This window comes from Schistocerca nitens, chromosome 4, assembly GCF_023898315.1.
Source record: "Schistocerca nitens isolate TAMUIC-IGC-003100 chromosome 4, iqSchNite1.1, whole genome shotgun sequence".
Lineage (NCBI taxonomy): Eukaryota > Metazoa > Arthropoda > Insecta > Orthoptera > Acrididae > Schistocerca > Schistocerca nitens.
Window position 1 is genome coordinate 889,913,504 of NC_064617.1, and position 20,860 is coordinate 889,934,363.

General features: G+C 39.5%; 1 protein-coding gene across 1 annotated transcript in view; it reads right to left on the reverse strand.

The window, feature by feature from the left end:
- LOC126253430 (ADP-ribosylation factor 1) overlaps positions 1-20,860 on the reverse strand; it is a 50,477-nt gene that overhangs the window by 17,985 nt on the left and 11,632 nt on the right. The window contains exon 4 of the mRNA XM_049954764.1: positions 4,406-4,531. Within this exon, the coding sequence (XP_049810721.1) occupies positions 4,406-4,531 (126 nt within the window). The remainder of the gene's footprint in view (positions 1-4,405; positions 4,532-20,860) is intronic.

Here is a 20,860-nt window from a genome sequence, read left to right on the forward strand (position 1 = left end):
AAGATTCTTATTCTTATTGCAGCAAAACAAGCAGGCCAATTTTAGAATACTTTTATTAACAATCATACTCCCAATACTAGCTTCAGGAATAGAACACAATTGAGTAAGCCATTTATCAGTTGAAATTTATTTCCTATTCTGAAATTTTTGGCTATCCCAGGAGCTCATAACCTATTTCCTGTTTTCCACGTTTATTGCAAATTATGTGACATTTCTCAAACTCTAACATGCTACCTCAAGAGCTTTCCTTTGTTATTTTGCCACAATAACTACCTTCACTGCTAAATTTGTCCATTTATGTTGTTTGTCAGGTGTACGTGGACAAGGTAAAAAAAATCCCAGATTTCTCCCGGATTTCCCGATTAAAAATACACTTTCTCCCGGGTGAAAACATTTTTTCCCTGTTAACTAACAGTATATTTTTTCTTGGAACTGTATAAGTCCTTTGAATGATTATGGTTTTATACACGGGAGTAGAATTTCCCGGCGCTTTATAAAACTAAACACAGGGAAAAAAGGCGTTTTGGAAAGATCTTTGATGTGCAGCAACATATACGCTGCATATTTTCGTATTACGAATGTAGAAATTCGAATTCCACCAAACACCGCATGTTACTTTCCGAAGCATTGAAATCGAGATTGCGAGGCGCTTCTGTGAGCAAGTCATAGCTTATGTCACGTGATCTCGCCAGCCGATGACAGCGGGTATTTAGAGCTCAGGACACTTGATGTAGTCAGCCAATAGCAACATCACTGTTACGTAGCGCGAACGCACAAACAGAAAAAGTTAATGGTTTAAATTAATATACATAGTGTTGCTACACGAAACGCAAGGCTTTCACATATAATATTGGTCTGTAAGATTAATATGCTGCAAGAGAAGCTGAGCTTTCACATACAATGTTGGTCTTTTATGAGCGTATTACAATTTACGATACATCACACAAATGTGATCTTAAAATTTTTAATAACGACTTAAATGTCTTATCTTCTGGGCTCGAAATTCATCTAAATGGCTCGTCACCAAAGAGTTGATTTTTAAATGAGGGTCAAACGCTCTGTGATTTAAGAAATTCATCGTACGTTATCGCACATAGCTCCGTTGTAACTGCCAGAATGGCACTTTGATGGTAACGCTTTTCAAACCACCATTTGGAATATTTTCCCACGACCTGTTAGAAACACGTTCGTTTCCGCAGTTGCCAGAGAGCGCCAGATGACAGGCGTCACTACGACTGCGCAGCTACGATGTCGCAGGGAGCCCGTATGTTCGCACGAGTAAAACATTAAAAGATCATACATTATGTCATAGAAGAAACAAAACATCAGAGGAGACTCCAAGAGCATCGGAATTCGAGACCCATACTAAAATGTACACGTTTAAAGTGCACATATGCATGTCCATATTCCCAGTTAAGTAGGCCAAGCCCTGATATTAAGCTTTTCAATGTGGTTTTCGGGATGTAAATTTTCTTGGAGTACCAGTACTGTGTTATCTCATGTTTGGTTCTTTATTATGGCATAATGCCATACGTGCTAGAAGTTGATAACGTGCACTTAAAATGCTGCCAACAGTGTGTGGAATTAAAAACAAAACTTCTTTAGCAAACTGACAAAAATAACTTCATTGTTCTGCAAGGCAATTAATGCTTGCTTGACTATTGGAAAGGTGGAAATCAGAAATCTGTTTTGTTTTCATTTGACGTGAGAGCAGTAAACGAAGGGGAAACAGCAAAATCACTAAATGTAAACACGGGTCACGTGGAGACTACCCACCGTAACTCAGACTGCTCTGCACATCAGCCCTGGGTCTACAATATTTCCGAACCGGTGCAATACCCCGCCATTCCCTAGAGTATTTCAGATAGGACGTAAAAAATCGAATTTTCAAAAATATGTTCATTTTTTAGCACACATCTTTTTGAAGAGTCTGATGCATAAAACGTGTGTTCGAGGAAATGTAAGACATGTTATTTGGTCGTAAGTGTGCCGAAGGGCAGTGCCTCGCCTCCTCACAAAGCATTCTTCCATCGTATGTCACTGTACTTCGCTCTGTAGAATTGAAACGTGTATATTTTGTAATGGATGCCATCGAACCATATTCAGGACAGTGGAAATTAAAATGTCCTGTGGTGCCTCTCCTGCTTACAATTGGCCAGTTTGAAATCTTGTCACCCTTCAGAAAATTTGCACTCTTTATTCCCTATCAGCTAACAACTTGCTGCCCTGTGTGACAAAATTAAATATAGGATACATAAACCCGGTAAAGACACGAGACAAGCAAGACAATAAACATTTCTTCAATCCTTAGCTCCTAGAATTTCTCTCTCTTTTATCTTGATACAGCTTTACATGACGTGCTTTCCTTTCTGCGAAAGAATCTATTACCTCATCAAAGTTCGTGAAATATTTTGCTACATGAAAAGTCGAAATGTCGTTGTCTAATACTGAAAAAGCTGTTAACGCAAATAGGACCCAAGACTGGTGTGGTTTCCTGATCTGATTACGTCTATTTTGTCACTCTTTGCTAGGTAAAACGAAATAGGCCTGTCTAATACTGCAACAATTGTAATACACACCAAATAAACGAGACTGTTTTGGCACAAATGGTCTTTTTTGTAACGACAGAATATAACTCACAAAGTACCAATATCAAGTGCGTATTAGGCCTACTACAAGTAAAAAGCCTTACGTTAGGAAGTAGTTTCACACTTCCTTCATATGCTCCAGTTTCTCGAGTATGAGATCGAAAAGTAGTAGTACGAAATTTTTTATACAAACTTGGAATCGTCATATTGTTCCATAATTTATGCGATGTCCCCGTTTCTTCTCCTTCCTCATTCTAAAAAACAGTCTTGTTAGCACTAGTTCTGTAACTGTTCCTGCCAATGTCAAAGCTTATTCGCAGGTTAACTCCACTAACTCTGCCAGAATCACCGGTTTAGTTATCCTGAGATTATTCTCCGGTTAGGCGTTGATACATGTTCGTACAACGCGTATTCCGCGCTTCTTCCAGAACAGAATTTAAAGCGGCTGATAGCCAGGGACTGTACAACTGGCCCTTATTAGTATAGCGATCTGCCCAAAAATTTTCTGTCAAAATTTCATTTTCTTAGATACACCGAGAAGGTAATACGTAATCTTTCTTACCTGTTATTCGTTTATTTCCACTCCTGTAGTCTGAATCTATGGATTTAGCTAGTAATTATAACAACGATCATCATTCGCAAACCCAATCAACCACACAATCAGACAGTGGTTGTCATTCATCCGTTCGGCCTTACTCCACTCAGCTCGTATAACCCCTTTTGTCTGTAGGAAACAGTTTCTAGATGCGACGAGGATTCCCCTGACAGACATCATGTACACTATGAACACATTCACAAATCAACTTACAATTGATTCAGAAATCAACTTAGAATGTATTCAAAAATGTTCAAAAACTGACAAAGGTGCGTTTCAAAGTCATTTGAATAATCGATAGACTAACGAGTGCTGGATGCTAGTCACTTTGTGAAACAAGGTTTTTTCCCTCAATAGTATGAATTTGCCCCCCACCCCCCTCCTAGAACTGGGCCTGCCGCGCATGCAAGAATCTAGCAGCTTGGGCGCTCCAATAAAATTTACCCGGTAGCATCTAGCTGCTTGCTGCGACTGCTTATTACACAGCCAACAGCCACATTTCTGTAGCCAGAAGCGAGAGAAGGTACTACTAAACTGCGCATGCGCATGATCCCGCTAGTAACTGCTAAAACGAATCTAATGTAATGAGTTGTGACATCACGTTCATCGGAGGCAATGTGTTGTTACGGAACACTGCATAGTCTTCCTAAGGCCTTTGACACATTTTGTTGTTGGCAGATGCTTTTATGAGCACTGGTTTGTTGCTGTATATGGCGCATTTCCTTTGCAATTTAAGTTTTATTTTCGTTTTTTCTCTCGTTCATGGTTTATTGTTGCAGTATTATTCTGAAATGGCGGTATACAATAATATCATTTGTTCTTGCCAGTCAAAATTACATAAATTTTACTGAAAAGGAAAACAATGAAAACTTCCCAGAATTCTAACAAAATTCCCAGATTTTTCCCGGTTTTCTCCCGGATGAAAAAATTCCCGGGTTTTTCCCGGGTCGTATACACCCTGTTTGTGTTCTCCTCCTTACTTCAATTCAGTACTTAATTTGCACACAATTTTTTTGGCTTTTCTACTATCACTCAGAGTTTAGACTTTTGAAGGTTTTTAGATTTCACCATTTCATTCACAATAAATATGCAATACCCAAACATTTCAGGACTGTATCAAATGCAATGAGGATATCAAAATATAACCATGTACACAGAAATTACCAGTCGAATTTATAATGCAAACAGGTGTACTTATTAATGATACTTCCTGATTTCTCACCTGTTTATTGGCAAATATCAGCAAAACTGCATCCCTCAACTCATCTTCTGCTAGCATTCTCATCAGTTCTTCCCGAGCTTCTCCAATACGTTCTCTGTCATTGCTATCTACCACAAAAATTAATCCCTGAAAAATGGAAACATTACTGCACACACTGTATTAAATGAGCAATCAAACAAAATTCTTGCAATTACTATCTACAGGAACTGTGGCTATATATTTACATATTAACAAATAATTATGTTAACAGCTTGACTCAGTCCCGTCTTGAAGTTCACCAGCACAGACTTCTGGTCCTTAGGGAACATGGAATCATCACAGTCAAGCTGCCTCATAAGTAACATCTCATGACGTTTATTTAGAAACCTGATATACAAAAGCCCCTACATAACAGTTTGCAACCGTCACACAAACATTTGTATTCCCAAGCAGACAAGCTAAAGAATCATAGTAAACCTATCTGAAGTAGATTGAAACACCATCCCCAGCTTCAACTGAATTAATACCAATTAATTGTTTAAATATAGGAACACTTCAGGAAGGAAAGGTGCCTGAAGGAAGAAAAGTATCCGAACCTGTCCCTTGTGGTCTACCAGCCAACTGTGCCATACAACTAATAATTTAATCTATGCAGCAATGTAACAGCTTGGTTCCCAAAATTTATTTCTGGTACATTTCAGGAATCTTCCCTCCCCCCTCTTCTCCCCCATATAACCCTAACACTTTTGATCCAATTTGTAAAATGCACCCATTACAGTGATACCATTCCAGAAGCAAGACATGTATCACTATTTTTATTAACAAATTATATTCACAACCAAAACTTGTAAATTAAGAAAGCAGTATCATAAAATAACAACTATAATTTTAGTGAAAGTTACATAGGTTATATTTTTATTTTGCAAGGAGACAAAAAGTACATCCTGCATGTATCTGCAATCCCAGTAATTTCACAAGAGCAAATACCTGCTCCGAATACAGTATTTAATGGATCACCATCCTGCCATAGAAATGCACAGACTTCCAAAGAAACGTTACATTAACAACAGACTTGCTACAGGACAAAGTAAAAACTTCGGAAAAATTACTGTGGCACTTGTACACTCAAAAGTAAAGAAGTTACTCATAAAAATGTGGTGTAGCAATCTAGCTTTCAAAGTAATTAGGAGAGAGTGGAGAAATTTGAAAATGATGACCAGCATACAGGAAGAAATAGTTACACTGCAATTGTGACAGCCCAATGCAGGATGCAGATCAAGGGATAAATGTTTATTGCCTGAAGTGAATCAAATATTTAAACTTTGCAACGAATTAATATAGACCACAAAGGGCGACACAAATGAAGACTACTACAGAAAATCTGTTTTCCATGAAGAATTGTCAAAAAAGGTTTTGTTCATAGCAACAAAGTAAACAACAAATTAACGAAAAACTGTGCTACAGGCAATTATCACAAAGAAATTTTGTGTTTACTATACTTTAGTAGAGGCCATGACACTATTCAACACAAGATTTTTAAACATCGACAGAATGGAATAAAGGCAACCAAGTGCTTTGGCAGACAGCGACAAATGGCAGTGGATAATTTGTGGCTACATAGCAATTTCCTGATTGGGAGACAGCTGAGCCCTTACATCACGACCAATAAGTTAAACGAACATATAGCTAAGTGCCATCAGCCAGACACAAAATATTTTAATTAAAGACAACTATCCTGAATTTAAAAAGAAGAATTACATTCTGAGTTAATAAAGCAATGTGATTTAGTTAGGGATGAAGGAAACGAACATTCTGGAGATGTAAATATGGATCTAAAACCCACTAAACCTGACCAATACAAATGCATATTCAGCAATATATTACCAACTGAGAGCAGTATACTCAGACTACAAAATATTTAAAAACAATAAAAACATGGTTTTCATTCATTGTTGACTTATGAAGACACTTATTAAAGAGGTACTGATGTGTAAGTAGAGCCTGGAACCTAACAATACTGAATATAACATCGCTGTAAAAAGGTGTGTCTATAGTCTGATTAAAATTATGTGACAGTTAACAGTTCATGCATTTGAGCTGGTTTCCTCCGATCACCGAGCTCAATGTCGCATCAGAAACATTTGTTGTTGTCAAACTGCCACAGCAATTTGTTAGTTCACTTCCAATTCCTCATCTGGCATTCTTTCTTGATGTGTAGCACAAGCATGCACGATGCTAATGAACACACACATTTCACACACAGCACTATCTAAACACTACTGGATACTTTCGCACAAGACTTTATTCAGCCTCACATATGCAGTTATCAATCACAGAGATTGGGTTCAATTAGATAAGCTTTGCACAACACTGTGTGAAACCAAAGATTTTGCAGCCTGCAATTCAAACGATGACGTCTGGAGCTTATGGGTGCTCAATGGCAGGGTCATCAGCACGCTTACACTTATCGAAACAAATGAATGCAGTTATAACCTCTAAAATTTTTCAACACTCGTGATCGAATCGAACAACTGATCACTCTACCTTATACCTGTAAAACAATGGAGAAAGAGTAACAGAAGCTACACATAAGACTAAAACAAAAGTAAAAACGCAAAGGAGCTGAAAGACAGGACCAGGAAAATGTAGCTGGCTGACCTCTTACAAATCTATGGGTGAGCCGTCACCCTGTTAACACATTATAACCAGTGCCCTAAAATCTTGGGAAAATTTTGGACAGTTCACAAAACTATAAAATGAGAAGCACATTAGTTTGACCATTATTTAAAAGATAGGGCAGATCCATCGTCAAATCTGCCACGGCCTGCTGGTAAGAAAATAAAAAACACAGTCAAATAAAATGTAGCGCACAGTTGCCAGTACACCACAAGATCCACACTTTGGAGGAGCCTCTCACTGGAGAAAGAGGCCATTCGTCATAAGGCAGTCGCCTCTGCTAAGACGAGAAAGGAAGACCTCGTCCTGGTGACCACTGATCCTCCCACTGATGCACGACACTGGACCTTAACAGCAAGTTTATAGCATGCAGAGGGATGGCACAGTGAAATGCCTGAGGATCACAATGTACCTCCTTGGCTGCTAGATCTGCCATTTTGTTCCCCTCAAGACCAATGTGCCCTGATGCTAAGCAGAAAGAAACCTCTTTCCCCAGTCATAGTTTGAAGAGGGCATCCTGGATATTCTTGAGTATTTTATCTGCTGGATGCAAACATTGGAGACAGTAAAGGGCACTCAGAGAATCTGAACAGACAGGAAATTTAACACTGGAAGAATGTCATCTTTTCCAGTGCCCACAAGCTCGCATATAATTCGTCATTAAACATAGTAAAATCTTGAGGCAGTTGGACCTTGAGGACACGATCCGGGAAAGCAACATGGCAACCAACGTAGTCCCCATGTTTTGACCCATCTGTAAAGACAGCTACATAGTAGTTGCACTCTGATAAAAAGTCAGAAATATCATGTGGAAAACAAAAGCAGGAGTGCAATCTCTCCTGTACTACACCAAATATAAAATTACTCTGGGGCTCTGCAGTAACCAAGGCAGCAGATGGTTAAAACCCTGGATTTGGGGTTGTGCTTGTGTCACACGAAGTGACTCCAGCACACGATACACCCAAATCCCAAACGGCATTACGGCTCATGGACGTTTGGAGAAAAGCCGTTCCAGAGGCGGACAAGCAACAGTATGGTATGCAAGTGAAGTTGGAGCTGCAAGTAACTTACATCCCTGACATATCACGATGAGCTGCCACCAGATGATGGGACTGGTCCTGCAAGCACACGTGGCCACTCTAATACTCACATGATGGACAGTGCCTGATCTTCAAACAAGGAAGCCTCACCAATCCAAACAGTGCAAATCCACAAAAGCCCAATAAAACTGAAGCACATGCGCACTGCCTGCTCCATAAGACCCTGGCTACGAACTTTAATATGTGTAATGCAGGGATGGCCACGGCGTGCCAAACTGCACACGTGTACAGATGTGCTGCACGCGTGCCATTCAGGGCTCGGTCTGCCTCGCCACTAGTCGGCTTTCCTCAGTCTTTCACGGCACTGCTTGACACGGTGCAACATTAGACTAGCTGTGCGATGCAACATCTTTTAATCCGGCATATGGTGCTTTAGTTGATTCGTAGTGGCAGCCATGTTTATTCCTCACTATTTGTTAGCGATTTGTAGGAAGTTCATAAGTACTGCACAGTGGTTGTTGCAATGGAACACATGCTCACAAAGAGGTGGGGTAGTGACACGTCCTCACGAGCCTTCAGAGCTGAATGGGAATTGCAATATGTTTTCGAAGAGAAGGATGAAAATTCTCAATGTCTATTATGTAGTCGCATACTCGTCGGCCACCGCAAATTTGCAATAGAATGGCATTATAACACCACACACAAGAAACTTAATGATTTAGTTGGGGCTGACAGATCAAACAAGTTGGTGGAATTAAGAAGACTTAGTGTTATGCAGTGAGACGGACCAAACATGAGTACCCCTTACAAATCTTTGTGTTTCTGATGTTTGTATTTGTACATAGTTGTCGTTAGAATTCGAATTTATAGTTCACTCAATTTTTGTTTCCTTTTTTTAGCCTGCAACCGAACATAGCGACCTGTCTTTAAGAGCAAGCTATAAAATAGCGCTCACAATTCCAAGAGCGAATAAGCCTTTCAGTGATGGTGATTTCATCAAGGAGTGTATTGTTGAGGCGACAGACCTCTTGACGCCACTGGAAGTAAAGAAGTTTAGTGAAATTAGTCTTTCCAGACAGACAATAGCTCGCCACATAGCTGGTATGGCAGCGGATGTCTACAGGCAGTTAACTGATAGTGCCTGCAAGTTTATTGCATTCTTGATTGCTTTGGACGAGTCGACTGACACTTCGGACACAGCACAACTAGTGATTTATGTTCGTGCAGTTGACACAAATTTGCACGTGACAGAAGAACTGTTAGATTTAGTACCAATGAAAGACACAACGAGAGGTACCGACTTGCTAAAAGCAGTTGAAGCCGTTGGCCTGAATAGGAAAATGTTAGTTTCAGTCACCACGGATGTAGCGCCAGCAATGAAAGAGGCTCAAAATGGGCTTGTAGCATTGTTGCGTAAAAAACTAGGACGATCGACAGAAGATTTGTACGGAGTTCATTGTTTTGTGCACCAAGAAGCTCTTTGTGCTAAATATGCAAATTTGGAGCACGTGATGAAGCTTGTAGTCACCACAGTAAATTTTTTGAAGTCGCATGGCTTAGTACACCGTCAGTTTCCACAGTTTCCCATGGAACTGAACGAATAGTACGGAGATGTTATTAACCACTGTGAAATACGTTGGTTAAGTAGAGGGGCATGCCACAAAAGATTTTTCAGTTTAAAACTCGCTAGTGTTGAGTTCCTGAAGGAAAAACGAAAGGCACAGCCAAAATTAGAAGATCTAAAATGGATTGCAGACATCACCTTTTTAGTTGATCTGACTGCACACTTGAACACTCTCAATAAGACATTGCAAGGTGAGAAGCAGCTTATTTCTGATCTGATGGAATAGTGGATGCATTTAATAAGAAACTCGCATTGTGGAAGGAACAACTCATAACAAAGAATACTGCCCATTTCCCTATGCTCTCTAAAGTGAGAGAAAATGCAACTTCTGACAAATTCGTTTGTGTTGGAGGAACTACAGGCACAATTTTCTAAACGTTTTCAGGACATCTGTTTTTGAACTATTTTCTAGACCCTTTGCCGTTTCAGTTGAAAGTGCTCTAGTGCATTTGCAAATGGAATTGATCAATCTGCAGTGTTATTCCCATTTAAAGGACAAATTTTTTTTTATGTAAAAACTGTCCAGGAATTTTACGAAAGTTTTCCTCTGGAAGAGTTTCCCTGTCTCCACAATGAGGCTGCAAAAGTTATATCAATGTTTGGATCGACATACACGTGCGAAAGGTTTTTTTCGATTATGAAACTAAATATGTCACGATTATGTGGCAATCTGTGTGACAGAAATATGAGAAACTTTCTGCGTTTGTCCGTGTGCCGGATATGAACTTTTATTATGTCTACAGCGAACCAAAAATAATTAAATTAATGGTGATAATTTTGTTGTATTTGTCATATGTTTTGTTGAGAATTGTAGTTATTGCAAATTCTGTACAGTAGTTCCAGATAATAAAATTTGCTTGTTTCACATGTAGTTATTCCACATCGTACTGCATGCTGTAGACTACTTTTACATCCGTTTCTATATCTCAGCTTGAATGTTGTAAGAATTTTACGAGTGACGATGTGAGAAGCACAATATTGTTGGTGTAATGCAGTTTCAAACCCAGCGTTATTGTTATTTTTCTGTAGGTGTACCAACAGCCAACAAAGATTCAGTATTGCTCAACATGATGTGTTTTACAGAGCTTAATATTATCAAATGTCTTAATATGAAACTAAGCCACATGCTAGCAGGGCGGTGCTCCTTATGCAAATGCACTGTCGCATGCGGCGTGTTCGTAGTTTCGCGCATGCGCGCGCAGTCAGCTGGTGTGGTAGTGGGGGACGTGCGATGTCAGAAGGGAGTGATCCGCGCACGTGTGAAAGCTCGGCACGCGTGCCGCGTTCTTGGCCGTCCCTGGTGTAATGCCTTGAGAGATCTGGTTTTCAGGTCTCCCTGATGTGGCTATCATGATAATTTATAGTCAAAAATTAGACCCAGAAACCTCACCAAGTGTCTAAAATGTAGGTTGGTGTCCCTCATATGCAAATCAGGCAAATTAAAAATATGACAAGTTTGTTATGACTGGTGATCACAGTAAAAAAAAAAACAACAACAACAACAACAACAACAACAACAACGTCACCCAGCATTGTACTTTAGCACAATGGTTAGAGTATCAACTTGTTCCGTTGAAGGTTATAGGTTCGATATTTTGACTAAGTTCAGTCTTGATCACACCATTTATGTTTCAATGACATAGGTAACCGGTTTCGGTTATTTTTACATAACCATCATCAGAACCATGGCTCCCTTAGGATGGTAGGCGGAGCTCTCCTCAGCTGCTACGAAGTCAACTTCGTAGCAGCTGAGGAGAGCTCCGCCTACCATCCTAAGGGAGCCATGGGTCTGATGATGGTTATGTAAAAATAACCGAAACCGGTTACCTATGTCATTGAAACATAAATGGTGTGATCAAGACTGAACTTAGTCAAAATATAATACTCTATTGATCACTGTATTCCAAAAATGTTTACCAAAATTATAGGTTCGAATTTTGTCTAGTGCTGTGCATTCCAGTGAGTGGAGATGGAGATGTTATCAGGAGGGAGACATCCCTCATTAGCAAAGAGGACAAAGTACACAGGATGGCCTGGGAATCTGCAAATGGTGATTGCGTAAGAAACCAGGAGTTGGCTCCATTGTGTTAGTAGAGGGGGAATCTCAGCTTCTGCAAGGAGATCATCAACAAGACTAGTGCGAAAGGCACCAATAGCCAGACACACACCACACTGGTGAACAGCATCAAGTATTTACGAAGTGGAAGGAGCTGCTCAGCCATCAACCTTACTACCATAATCTAGCCTGGACAACACCAGAGCACTGTAAAGATGGAGAAAGTAGTGCGGTCTGCACCCCCAAGATGTGTGGGCCAAGATGTGAAGAGCATTAAGCCTCCACATGCAGATAGTCTTCAGGTGGCAAATATGGGGCAGCCACGTCACCTTTTTATAAAAAAGTAATGGGACTGTGCTACAACATCTAGGAACCGTTTGCGTTTTACGTTCTGGATTGGGGTGTACTGTGGGTCGACGACACAAATGCTCAACCCGTGTTTTGGAGGGAGAAAACTTGAGCTTGGGAGATGGCCAATGCAGAGGCCTGTTGAAAAATCATAGATGTCCAACACCGTGGTAATCAGAGGTCCAACAAATGTTACAAGCACATTAACAGTGAGAAAGTGCATCACACAACACAGAACCCTGTGGGCTGCTCTTATCCTGAATCCGTGGTAATCAGAGGTCCAACAAATGTTACAAGCACATTAACAGTGAGAAAGTGCATCACACATAACACAGAACCCTGTGGGCTGCTCTTATCCTGAATCTGAGGCAGTGCTGAGTGTTTCTTATATGGTAATTGATGTTCGTATGTCTGAAATGTTTCACTTTGAAAAACACGCCATGAACGAGGAGGAAATATAAAAATGCAATAAATGAAGCAGGCAAAAAGGAATACAAACATCTCAAAAATGAGATTGACAGCAAGTGCAAAATGGCTAAGCAGGGGTGGCTAAGGACAAGTGTAAGGATGTAGAGGCATGTATCACTAGGGGTAAGATTGATACTGCCTACAATAAAATTAGAGATATCTTTGGGGAAAAAAGAACCACTTGTATGAATATCAAGAACTCAAATGGAAAACCAGTTCTAAGCAAAAAAGGGAAAGCAGAACGGTGGAAGGAGTATACAGAAGGTCTATACAAGGGCAATGTAGCTGAGGGCAATATTATGGAAATGGAAGAGGACACACATGAAGAAGAAATGGGAGATACATAACTACCTGAAGAATTTGACAAAGCACTGAAAGACCAAAGTCGAAACAAGCCCTGGAAGTAGACAACATTCCACTAGAACTACTGATAGCCTTGGGAGAGTCAGTCCTGACAATTCTCTACCATATGGTGAGCAAAATGTATGAAACAGGCAAAATACTCTCAGACTTCAAGAAGAATATAATAATGCCAATCCCAAAGAAAGCAGGTGTTGACAGATGTGAAAATTGCCGAACCATCAGTTTAATAAGCCAGCTGAAAAATACTAGCATGAATTCTTTACAGACAGATGGAAAAGCTGGTAGAAGCCAAGCTCGGGGAAGATCAGTTTGGATTCCGTAGAAATGTCTGAACACACGAGGCAATACTGAACCTATGACGTATCTTAGAAGATTGATTAAGGAAATGCTAACCTATGTTTCTAGCATTTGTATACTTAGAGAAAGCTTTTGACAATCCTGACTGGAATACTCTTTCCTATTCTGAAGGTGGCAGGGGTAAAATACAGGGAGCAAAAGGCTATTTACAATTTGTACAGAAACCAGATGGCAGTTATAAAGAGTCGAGGGACATGAAAGGGAAGCAGTGGTTGGGAAGGGAATGAGACAGGGTCGTAGCATTTCCCCGATGTTATTCAATCTGTATACTGAGCAAGCAGTAAAGGAACAAAAGAATAATTTGGAGTAGGAATTAAAATCCATCGAGAAGAAGTAAAAGCTTTGAGGTTTGCCAATGACACTGTAATTGTCAGACAGCTAAGGACCTGGAAGAGCAGTGTTTTGACAGGAGAATATAAGATGAACATCTATGAAAGCAAAACAGGGATAATGGAATGTAGCTGAATTAAATCAGGTGATGCTGAGGGTATTAGATTAGGAAATGAGACACTTAAAGTAGTAAAGGAGTTTTGCTATTTGGGGAGCATACTAACTCATGATGGTCTAAGTAAAGAGGGTATGAAATGTAGACTGGCAATGGTAAGGAAAGTGTTTTTGAAGAAGAGAAATTTGTTAACGTCGAGTATAGATTTAAGTGTCAGGTAGTCATTTCTGAAAGTATTTGTATGGAGTGTAGCAATGTATGGAAGTGAAACATTGACAATTAATAGTTTGGACAAGAAGAGAACAGAAGCTTTCGAAATGTGGTGCTACAGGAGAATGCTGAAGATTAGATGGGTAGATCATGTAACAAATGAGGAAGTACTAAACAGAATTTAGGAGAAGAGAAGTTGTTGCACAACTTGACAAGAAGAAGGGATTAGTTGGTAGGACATGTTCTGAGTCATCAAGCCATCACCAATTTAGTACACATAACCACTGCAGGGGAGTGATGCTTATCCCTACACTTCCTTGCAATTACAGTGAATAGAACCTGTGATTATATATTTATAAATTACCAAACAGTTTAACAGCTTGACTCAGTCCCGTCTTGAAGTTCACCAGCACAGACTTCTTGTCCTCAGGGAACATGGAATCATCACTGGCAAGCTGCATTGTAAGTTACACCCTATTAAATTTACTTATAAACCTGCCACACAAAAGCCAAACACATCCATATTCCAAAGTAGAAGCGAACCTGTCGTAAGTAGATTGAAACATCCCGAAATCAACTAAATTAATACTTATTAAAGATTTAAATACAGTAACAATTCAGGAAGGGAAGGTGCCACTGTACATGAAGGAAGAAAAATCCTTATTAAGTAGCTGAACCTGTCTCTCAGCCAACCGTACCACAAAATATTTTAAGTTATGCACTGATAACATGACAGCTTTGTTCACAAAATTAATTTGACACCCTTCAGGTCTCTCTTCCATCCTTCTCCACCCACAGAACCCTGACATTTTTGGTCAAATTTGTTGATATAATTCACGAGTGATGCATATCCCTACAGCTTGGTAACTAATTATTCTTGCAACCAAAAGTAACAAAACAATAACATAAAATTACATGTCAAGTATAAATGTACAGATAATGTTTGTTGATTTTATTTTTATTTAGCTTGTGGTGCACTGTATCGAGGGACAGCGATCAGACTGGCTTCAGAGGAGAAAATACTTGCTCAGAAACAAAAGAAAGTATCCCATGGCTAACCATCCAGCCATGAATACACACAGACTCCCAAAGAACAATTGCATAAACAATACACACTTACCTAAGCCGTGCAGGAGCTTAGCACACAGGTCAGCAGCCTGCAAGTGGCGAATACCCGTGTTGTAGATGAAATAGGTGTTCTGGCAAACAGACTAGAAAAGCTTGAAATAGATTCTACACAACTGGTAGAACAGAGGTTAAATGAACAGGCTACCAAGATCAAAACCGAATTCAACTCCTGGTTAGAGTCAAGAGATAGTGAGATAGACAAAAAGATCGATTCAAGGGTTCAAACAGCTACGGCAGAGAGACTGAATCACTCAATGCCGCAATAAGTAGTCAAGTACAAAATGAAATGCATACTATCAGACAGATACTCAGTGACGATATTCCGCAGCAGCAAGTAAATATCAACAAGCGAATATCCAATTTAGAGAAAGGATTAGCACTGAGCAGCAGGCAAGCTGAACATCAAGAGATGTCTCCAACAGCTAATGTTTGGCAATGAACAGGCTTTTGCGCAATGCAACAATAGTGAATCTTTAGGCGATAATGCGAAGAGCTGTAGCATCGGATCGGAGCACACAGCCTATATGCAAGGAGCAAACAAGCACAATCCGAAAATATTGGTTGAAGAGAGCTTAATTAAAAATAGGCAGTTTCAAACATTTACTACTGAGCAAAAATCATTACACCCCATAGTATTTATGAAAAGCTTCAAAAATATCCTACCTAGTGTGTGGAATGAGGCACAAAAGATCCAATACGTAATGTCGTACATTCAGGGCGATGCAGCGCTGTGGGCGACGGAAGTAGCCGACCCCAGCCATGAATACACACTGACTTCCAAAGAACAATTGCATAAACAATAGACACTTGCTTCAAAGGACAGAAAATGAACTGCAGCAAGATTACTATGTCTCATTCTGTATATTGAATAGCAGAGGAGTTGCTGGGTAACACTGACACAGACATATAAAATGGACAGACTTTCAAATCTGTGGACTTCTGTGCATCAAGCAGGAAAGCTTTGTCTTTACTCAGAACACTACGTGGTAGCACCTTGCGAGCTCGCACATATGGTCCTGCTACCTCCAACCCTGTTGTTGCCAACATTGTGTCTACTTCCAGAACTCCTCGAGGCTGAGCACATACTACTGGAGCTAAGAAGAAATTAACAGCACACAAAACAAACTGCAAACCACAATTGAATACTCTCTACCAGTCAACATTGGGCAATTAATGACTGCCATAACAACGTGGACCAGGGAAATCCCAGGCTTTGATGGCATTCACACACAATTCCTTTTGCACTGTGTCAAGTATGTGAAAAAATGGCTTGCTGAGTTACATTCTAAAAATGGGCAATGTACCACATGATATGAATCAAGTGTTAAGTCACAACCTTACCGAAACAAGGTAAACCAAACAACAGGCACGAAAGTTATTGACTCGTAGCTTTACTTCGAATGCTACGTAAGCACCTGGAAAAAATGATGTACAATAGAATACTTCACAAGATCTTCGGAAATAAACTGGTAGAACAGGCAGGATTCAGACCTAATCTCAATTGCAATGATCAAGTCCTCTCCCTAAGAACTGTCATAGAAGCTGGCTTCCAGAATCCAGAGAAATCTTCAGTTGCATTCATTGATCTAACACCTGCCTCAAATTTCTCCAAGTCATCTCACCAATGATAGGCTCAGTAACCGATGTTTCCAAGCACTAATGGCCAACAACGCAAGTTAACAGATGAAGCTAATAAATGAGCTATGACAAGGATATACCCAGATACACATGGAACCACATCAAAGTAGTTTGGCTATGTTGATAATAAGGCTCCACAATGAGGCACAGAGATCTTTAAGTTACGGAGTCCATATTTGCCAATAATATATCAGCTGTTAGCGGATATTTCTGAAAATGGAGGTAGCACCCTAGTGCCAATAAGATATAACTCAATATTTCATCCAAACAAAATGGCTAACCAAAGGTTCACTGTCCACCTTGAAAGAAGGTTCTTCAGGCACAACAGAAACGTTAAATATCTAGGGGGTCTCATTTGATGGAACAGTTACATACAATATTTATTTTGAACAGCTGTCAAAATCAAAACTAGAAAAAACGACCCCCGAAACTGTGGATCATTATGGGGATCAATTGCATCAACATTTCGTACTTCAGCTCTGGGACTAGTTTAGCCTGTCTCAGAATATTGCTCACCATCCTCAACGAACAGTGCTAACAAAAAACTTGTTGATAGATAGCTCAAAAACAAAACATGTCAACTGGTACCATCAGACCCACACCTACTTTCCGGCAACCCATACTTAGCCAAACACAACCTCCACTTCTACAGTAGTGTGGAAGTGCACTTTGTGCGGAAGTAAACAGAACTAGAAAACAACTCTAACCTCCCCCTTTACAAAGACATTCCAAGCATCAGCAAAGGCAAGTTTCGCTCTCATCACCTGCCCCCAGAAACTACAGAAATGTTTCGTTAGAAACGGCTTTAATACTGATAACTGCTGGAGAAATACTTGATAGATTAATTCTACAATGGAACTTAAGGCACTGTGCATATGGACCAATCCTCCTGGCTTAATTGCCATGATAGATCTGGTCAGTTCTTAATCAGATAGGAACCAACACCGGAAGATATGCCAACTCTTTGCACCAGTGAACAAAATAACATCTCTCAAGTTGTGACTGTTGTTCTGCAAAGCATACTGTTCACCATGTAACTCGATGTCTTCTGACAAGAAGACTACACCCACCCATCACTAATTCCCTCCAAATTTATAGTGCTGCATATCTTGCCCTGAAGTGAAGCTCCAGATAGCCAAGTGTTTGAGAAAAAAGCATTTTTGGCACGGATCGGGCTAGCCAAGAGTGATTTTTGTTGTAGTACTTTCCGAGTAGTGGCTGGCGTAACAGTACAGAACAGTAATCCAAGAGTCATGGGGTTGTGTCCCTATGTGGAACCTTATTTTTATTTTCCATGTTACTTACACTGCAAATAAACCAAAATATGCTCAATATATTGTCTTTATTAATAATTTCAATAAAAGAATTAAATGAAAAGGAAAATTTGGAACTCAAGACAAAACCCTTCATGCACAACAAATTTCTTATGTTAACCAACTCTTTACAGGAAAAAGAAAGCCACAATGATACGACAATAGAAGATGATGGATTGTATTCACACTATATTAAAGTGATTTTATTAAATTGATTCCTGTAAACGCACTAAACTAGTGCAACCCTGCAATGTCTATTTTTGACTTCAGGTAAAGAATTTCATCGAAAAGCTTCAAAACTTCTCTTATCTCACTGAAACGGAAAAATTGCAACCTGTAAAGATGGAGCAAAATACATTCCACTTTACATCACGTGCTATCCTCACCAACATTTTGTGACATGATACGTTACAGTTGGTTTGCAGCCAAACTGCAAGATTACAGAGAACCTTTTATAAAAAGTGAATAGTTTTTCTATAGTAGCCTTAAACATCCATGTAACTGCACAAGTGCAGTTTTTATAGTGTGTGCAAAATGCTGTGAATTACTGCTTCCCCATGTAACCCCAGCAAATCATGACTGAAAAATAATGAAACTAATTTAACATACAAAATTCTCATTTATGCCTTACAATCCCTTCCTGAAAATTTGTTTGCAACTGTGATTCTCCACAGCCTTTTATGAAAATAAAAGCAAACTCAAAAGTGTTCTGCAAATGGACTCAATCCCATGACCCTCCAATTATTCTGTACTCTTTCCATTGGAACAACTACTTCCTGGAAATTATGTTAAAATAAAAGATTCATACCCCACCCAATCCATGCCACAAACACTGTTTCTCTGAATGTTTCTTCTTCTGTCACTTTCATTTTGGGCCAGGCCTTGAACAGAGTTCCTGGTGATGACAGATTGATCAATAGACAGTATTCATGGACTTTATATTTTTTGCTGTTTGAGATTTTAATATTTCTGACAAATCCACACAGTAAATAAAATAAATCATTTACTGGCAGTGTTAAAGAGGTCATTTAATATACAGTGGTGGAAATGTTTATTGCATCACCATGAATTACTTCATCTTCTTGTCTTTTGCAGCAGCTTGCTTCAGGTTATACCAGTCCCATTGTTGCTAAACTTTGTTGACATATTCTTGCCTTAAGAATCTGTCTTCTTCATGCATGTTTTCCAACAATACGCAACACACTGTTTTCATTTGGTTTTACAATGAAACCAGTGTTTATACTGTCATTTTGAGTTGAGACTTTTGCAGTGAGAAGATGGGCAGGTCAGTTGAATTAACGCCAGAAAAGGAAGCTGCTATACTTGCTTATTTGTCTGTTGGTCTCAGCATCTGTTGGTCTCAGCACCACAGAGATAGCCTCTAAGACAGGATAGAATCAGTCTATGAATTCGAGATTACTGAGAAAATACAGGGAAAAAAGGAAATGTTGATTGTCAGAAAGGAAGAGGTCAGAAAAGGGCATGTACTGCCAAACAGGACAGGATATTGAAAAGGCTTTCACTCAATGGTCATCGCCTGTCATCAGCTGAACTAAAGCGAGACTGGGAAGAAATGTGTGACATCTCAGTAACCAGTAGAACTGTAAGACAGACTACTGGAGGTTGGACTCCAAGCCCGTTGTCCTAGAAGGAAGCCTTTATTGATCAAGATAATGCGACAACAGTGACTACAATGGGCAAAGGCACATGCAACATGGACACCAGAGATGTGGAACGAAGTAATCTTTTCAGACGACTCCAAATTTAATCTGCATGGCTCAGATGGAAAAGTGTTTGTACGTCGAGAAAAAGATGATCATTTGCTGTCATGCATAACACATACAGTCAAACACCCACAAGGACAGATGGCCTGGGGGTGCATTTCCAATCAAGGAGTAGGTCGTCTGGACTTCACCAATGGCACTGTCAACACAGACGCCTACATAAGCATTCTTGATAGGAAGAATATGCCAACCATTCGAGACCAGTTTGGAGATGTTTCCAACTGCATTTTTCAGGATGACTCCGCTCCTTGCCACAGAGCTTTGAAAATGAGTCCTATGACTAATATTTGTACCAAACACGAAGCAGATTACTTTCCTGGTTAATTATCAAGTACTTCCACATTTCAGGTAAAATCATACCTTTAACAAAATGTGGTTTAAGTATTAGAGTCGCCTGGAAACAGCCCTGATCTCAATCCTATTGAGAACTGTTGGAAGGTTATGGGAAATGCTATCACCAAAAAGAAGCCACAGAATAAACGGGAGCTGTTCAAGACCCTTGTGCACGCGTGGTTTCATGAACTGAGTTAGGGGTAAATTAAAAAGTTAATTCTCTCAATGCCAAGTGGTGATTAAGGTGCTTGGTGGAGCAACAAAGTATTAAATGAAATAGTGTGTTCTTATGCGGCAATACAAACACTAAAATCTATCAGTGTTATGTTACAACATTAATATGCAATGTTTATCTTTCAACATTAGTATTCACATTTCAGAAACAGAATAGCTGACATATCCACTTACACTCATTTTTCAAGAAAGTGTAAAATTATAAAAAACAAACATTTTTATAAAAACAAATTCACAAAAATTATTGTGTATATTCACTTCTGATAGAAATCAAGAGAAATCAGGCAAATTCAGCTCAGTTATTCAATGATTGTAACAAAAATTGTTAATTGTAAGAGGTGATTCAATAAATATTTCCACCACTGTAGTCCACATAAATCACAAAAAGCCCTATCTGATTTGCTAACTCAATATAGTATCGAAGATTATTTACAGAAATGTTGTGTAACAGACAGCAAT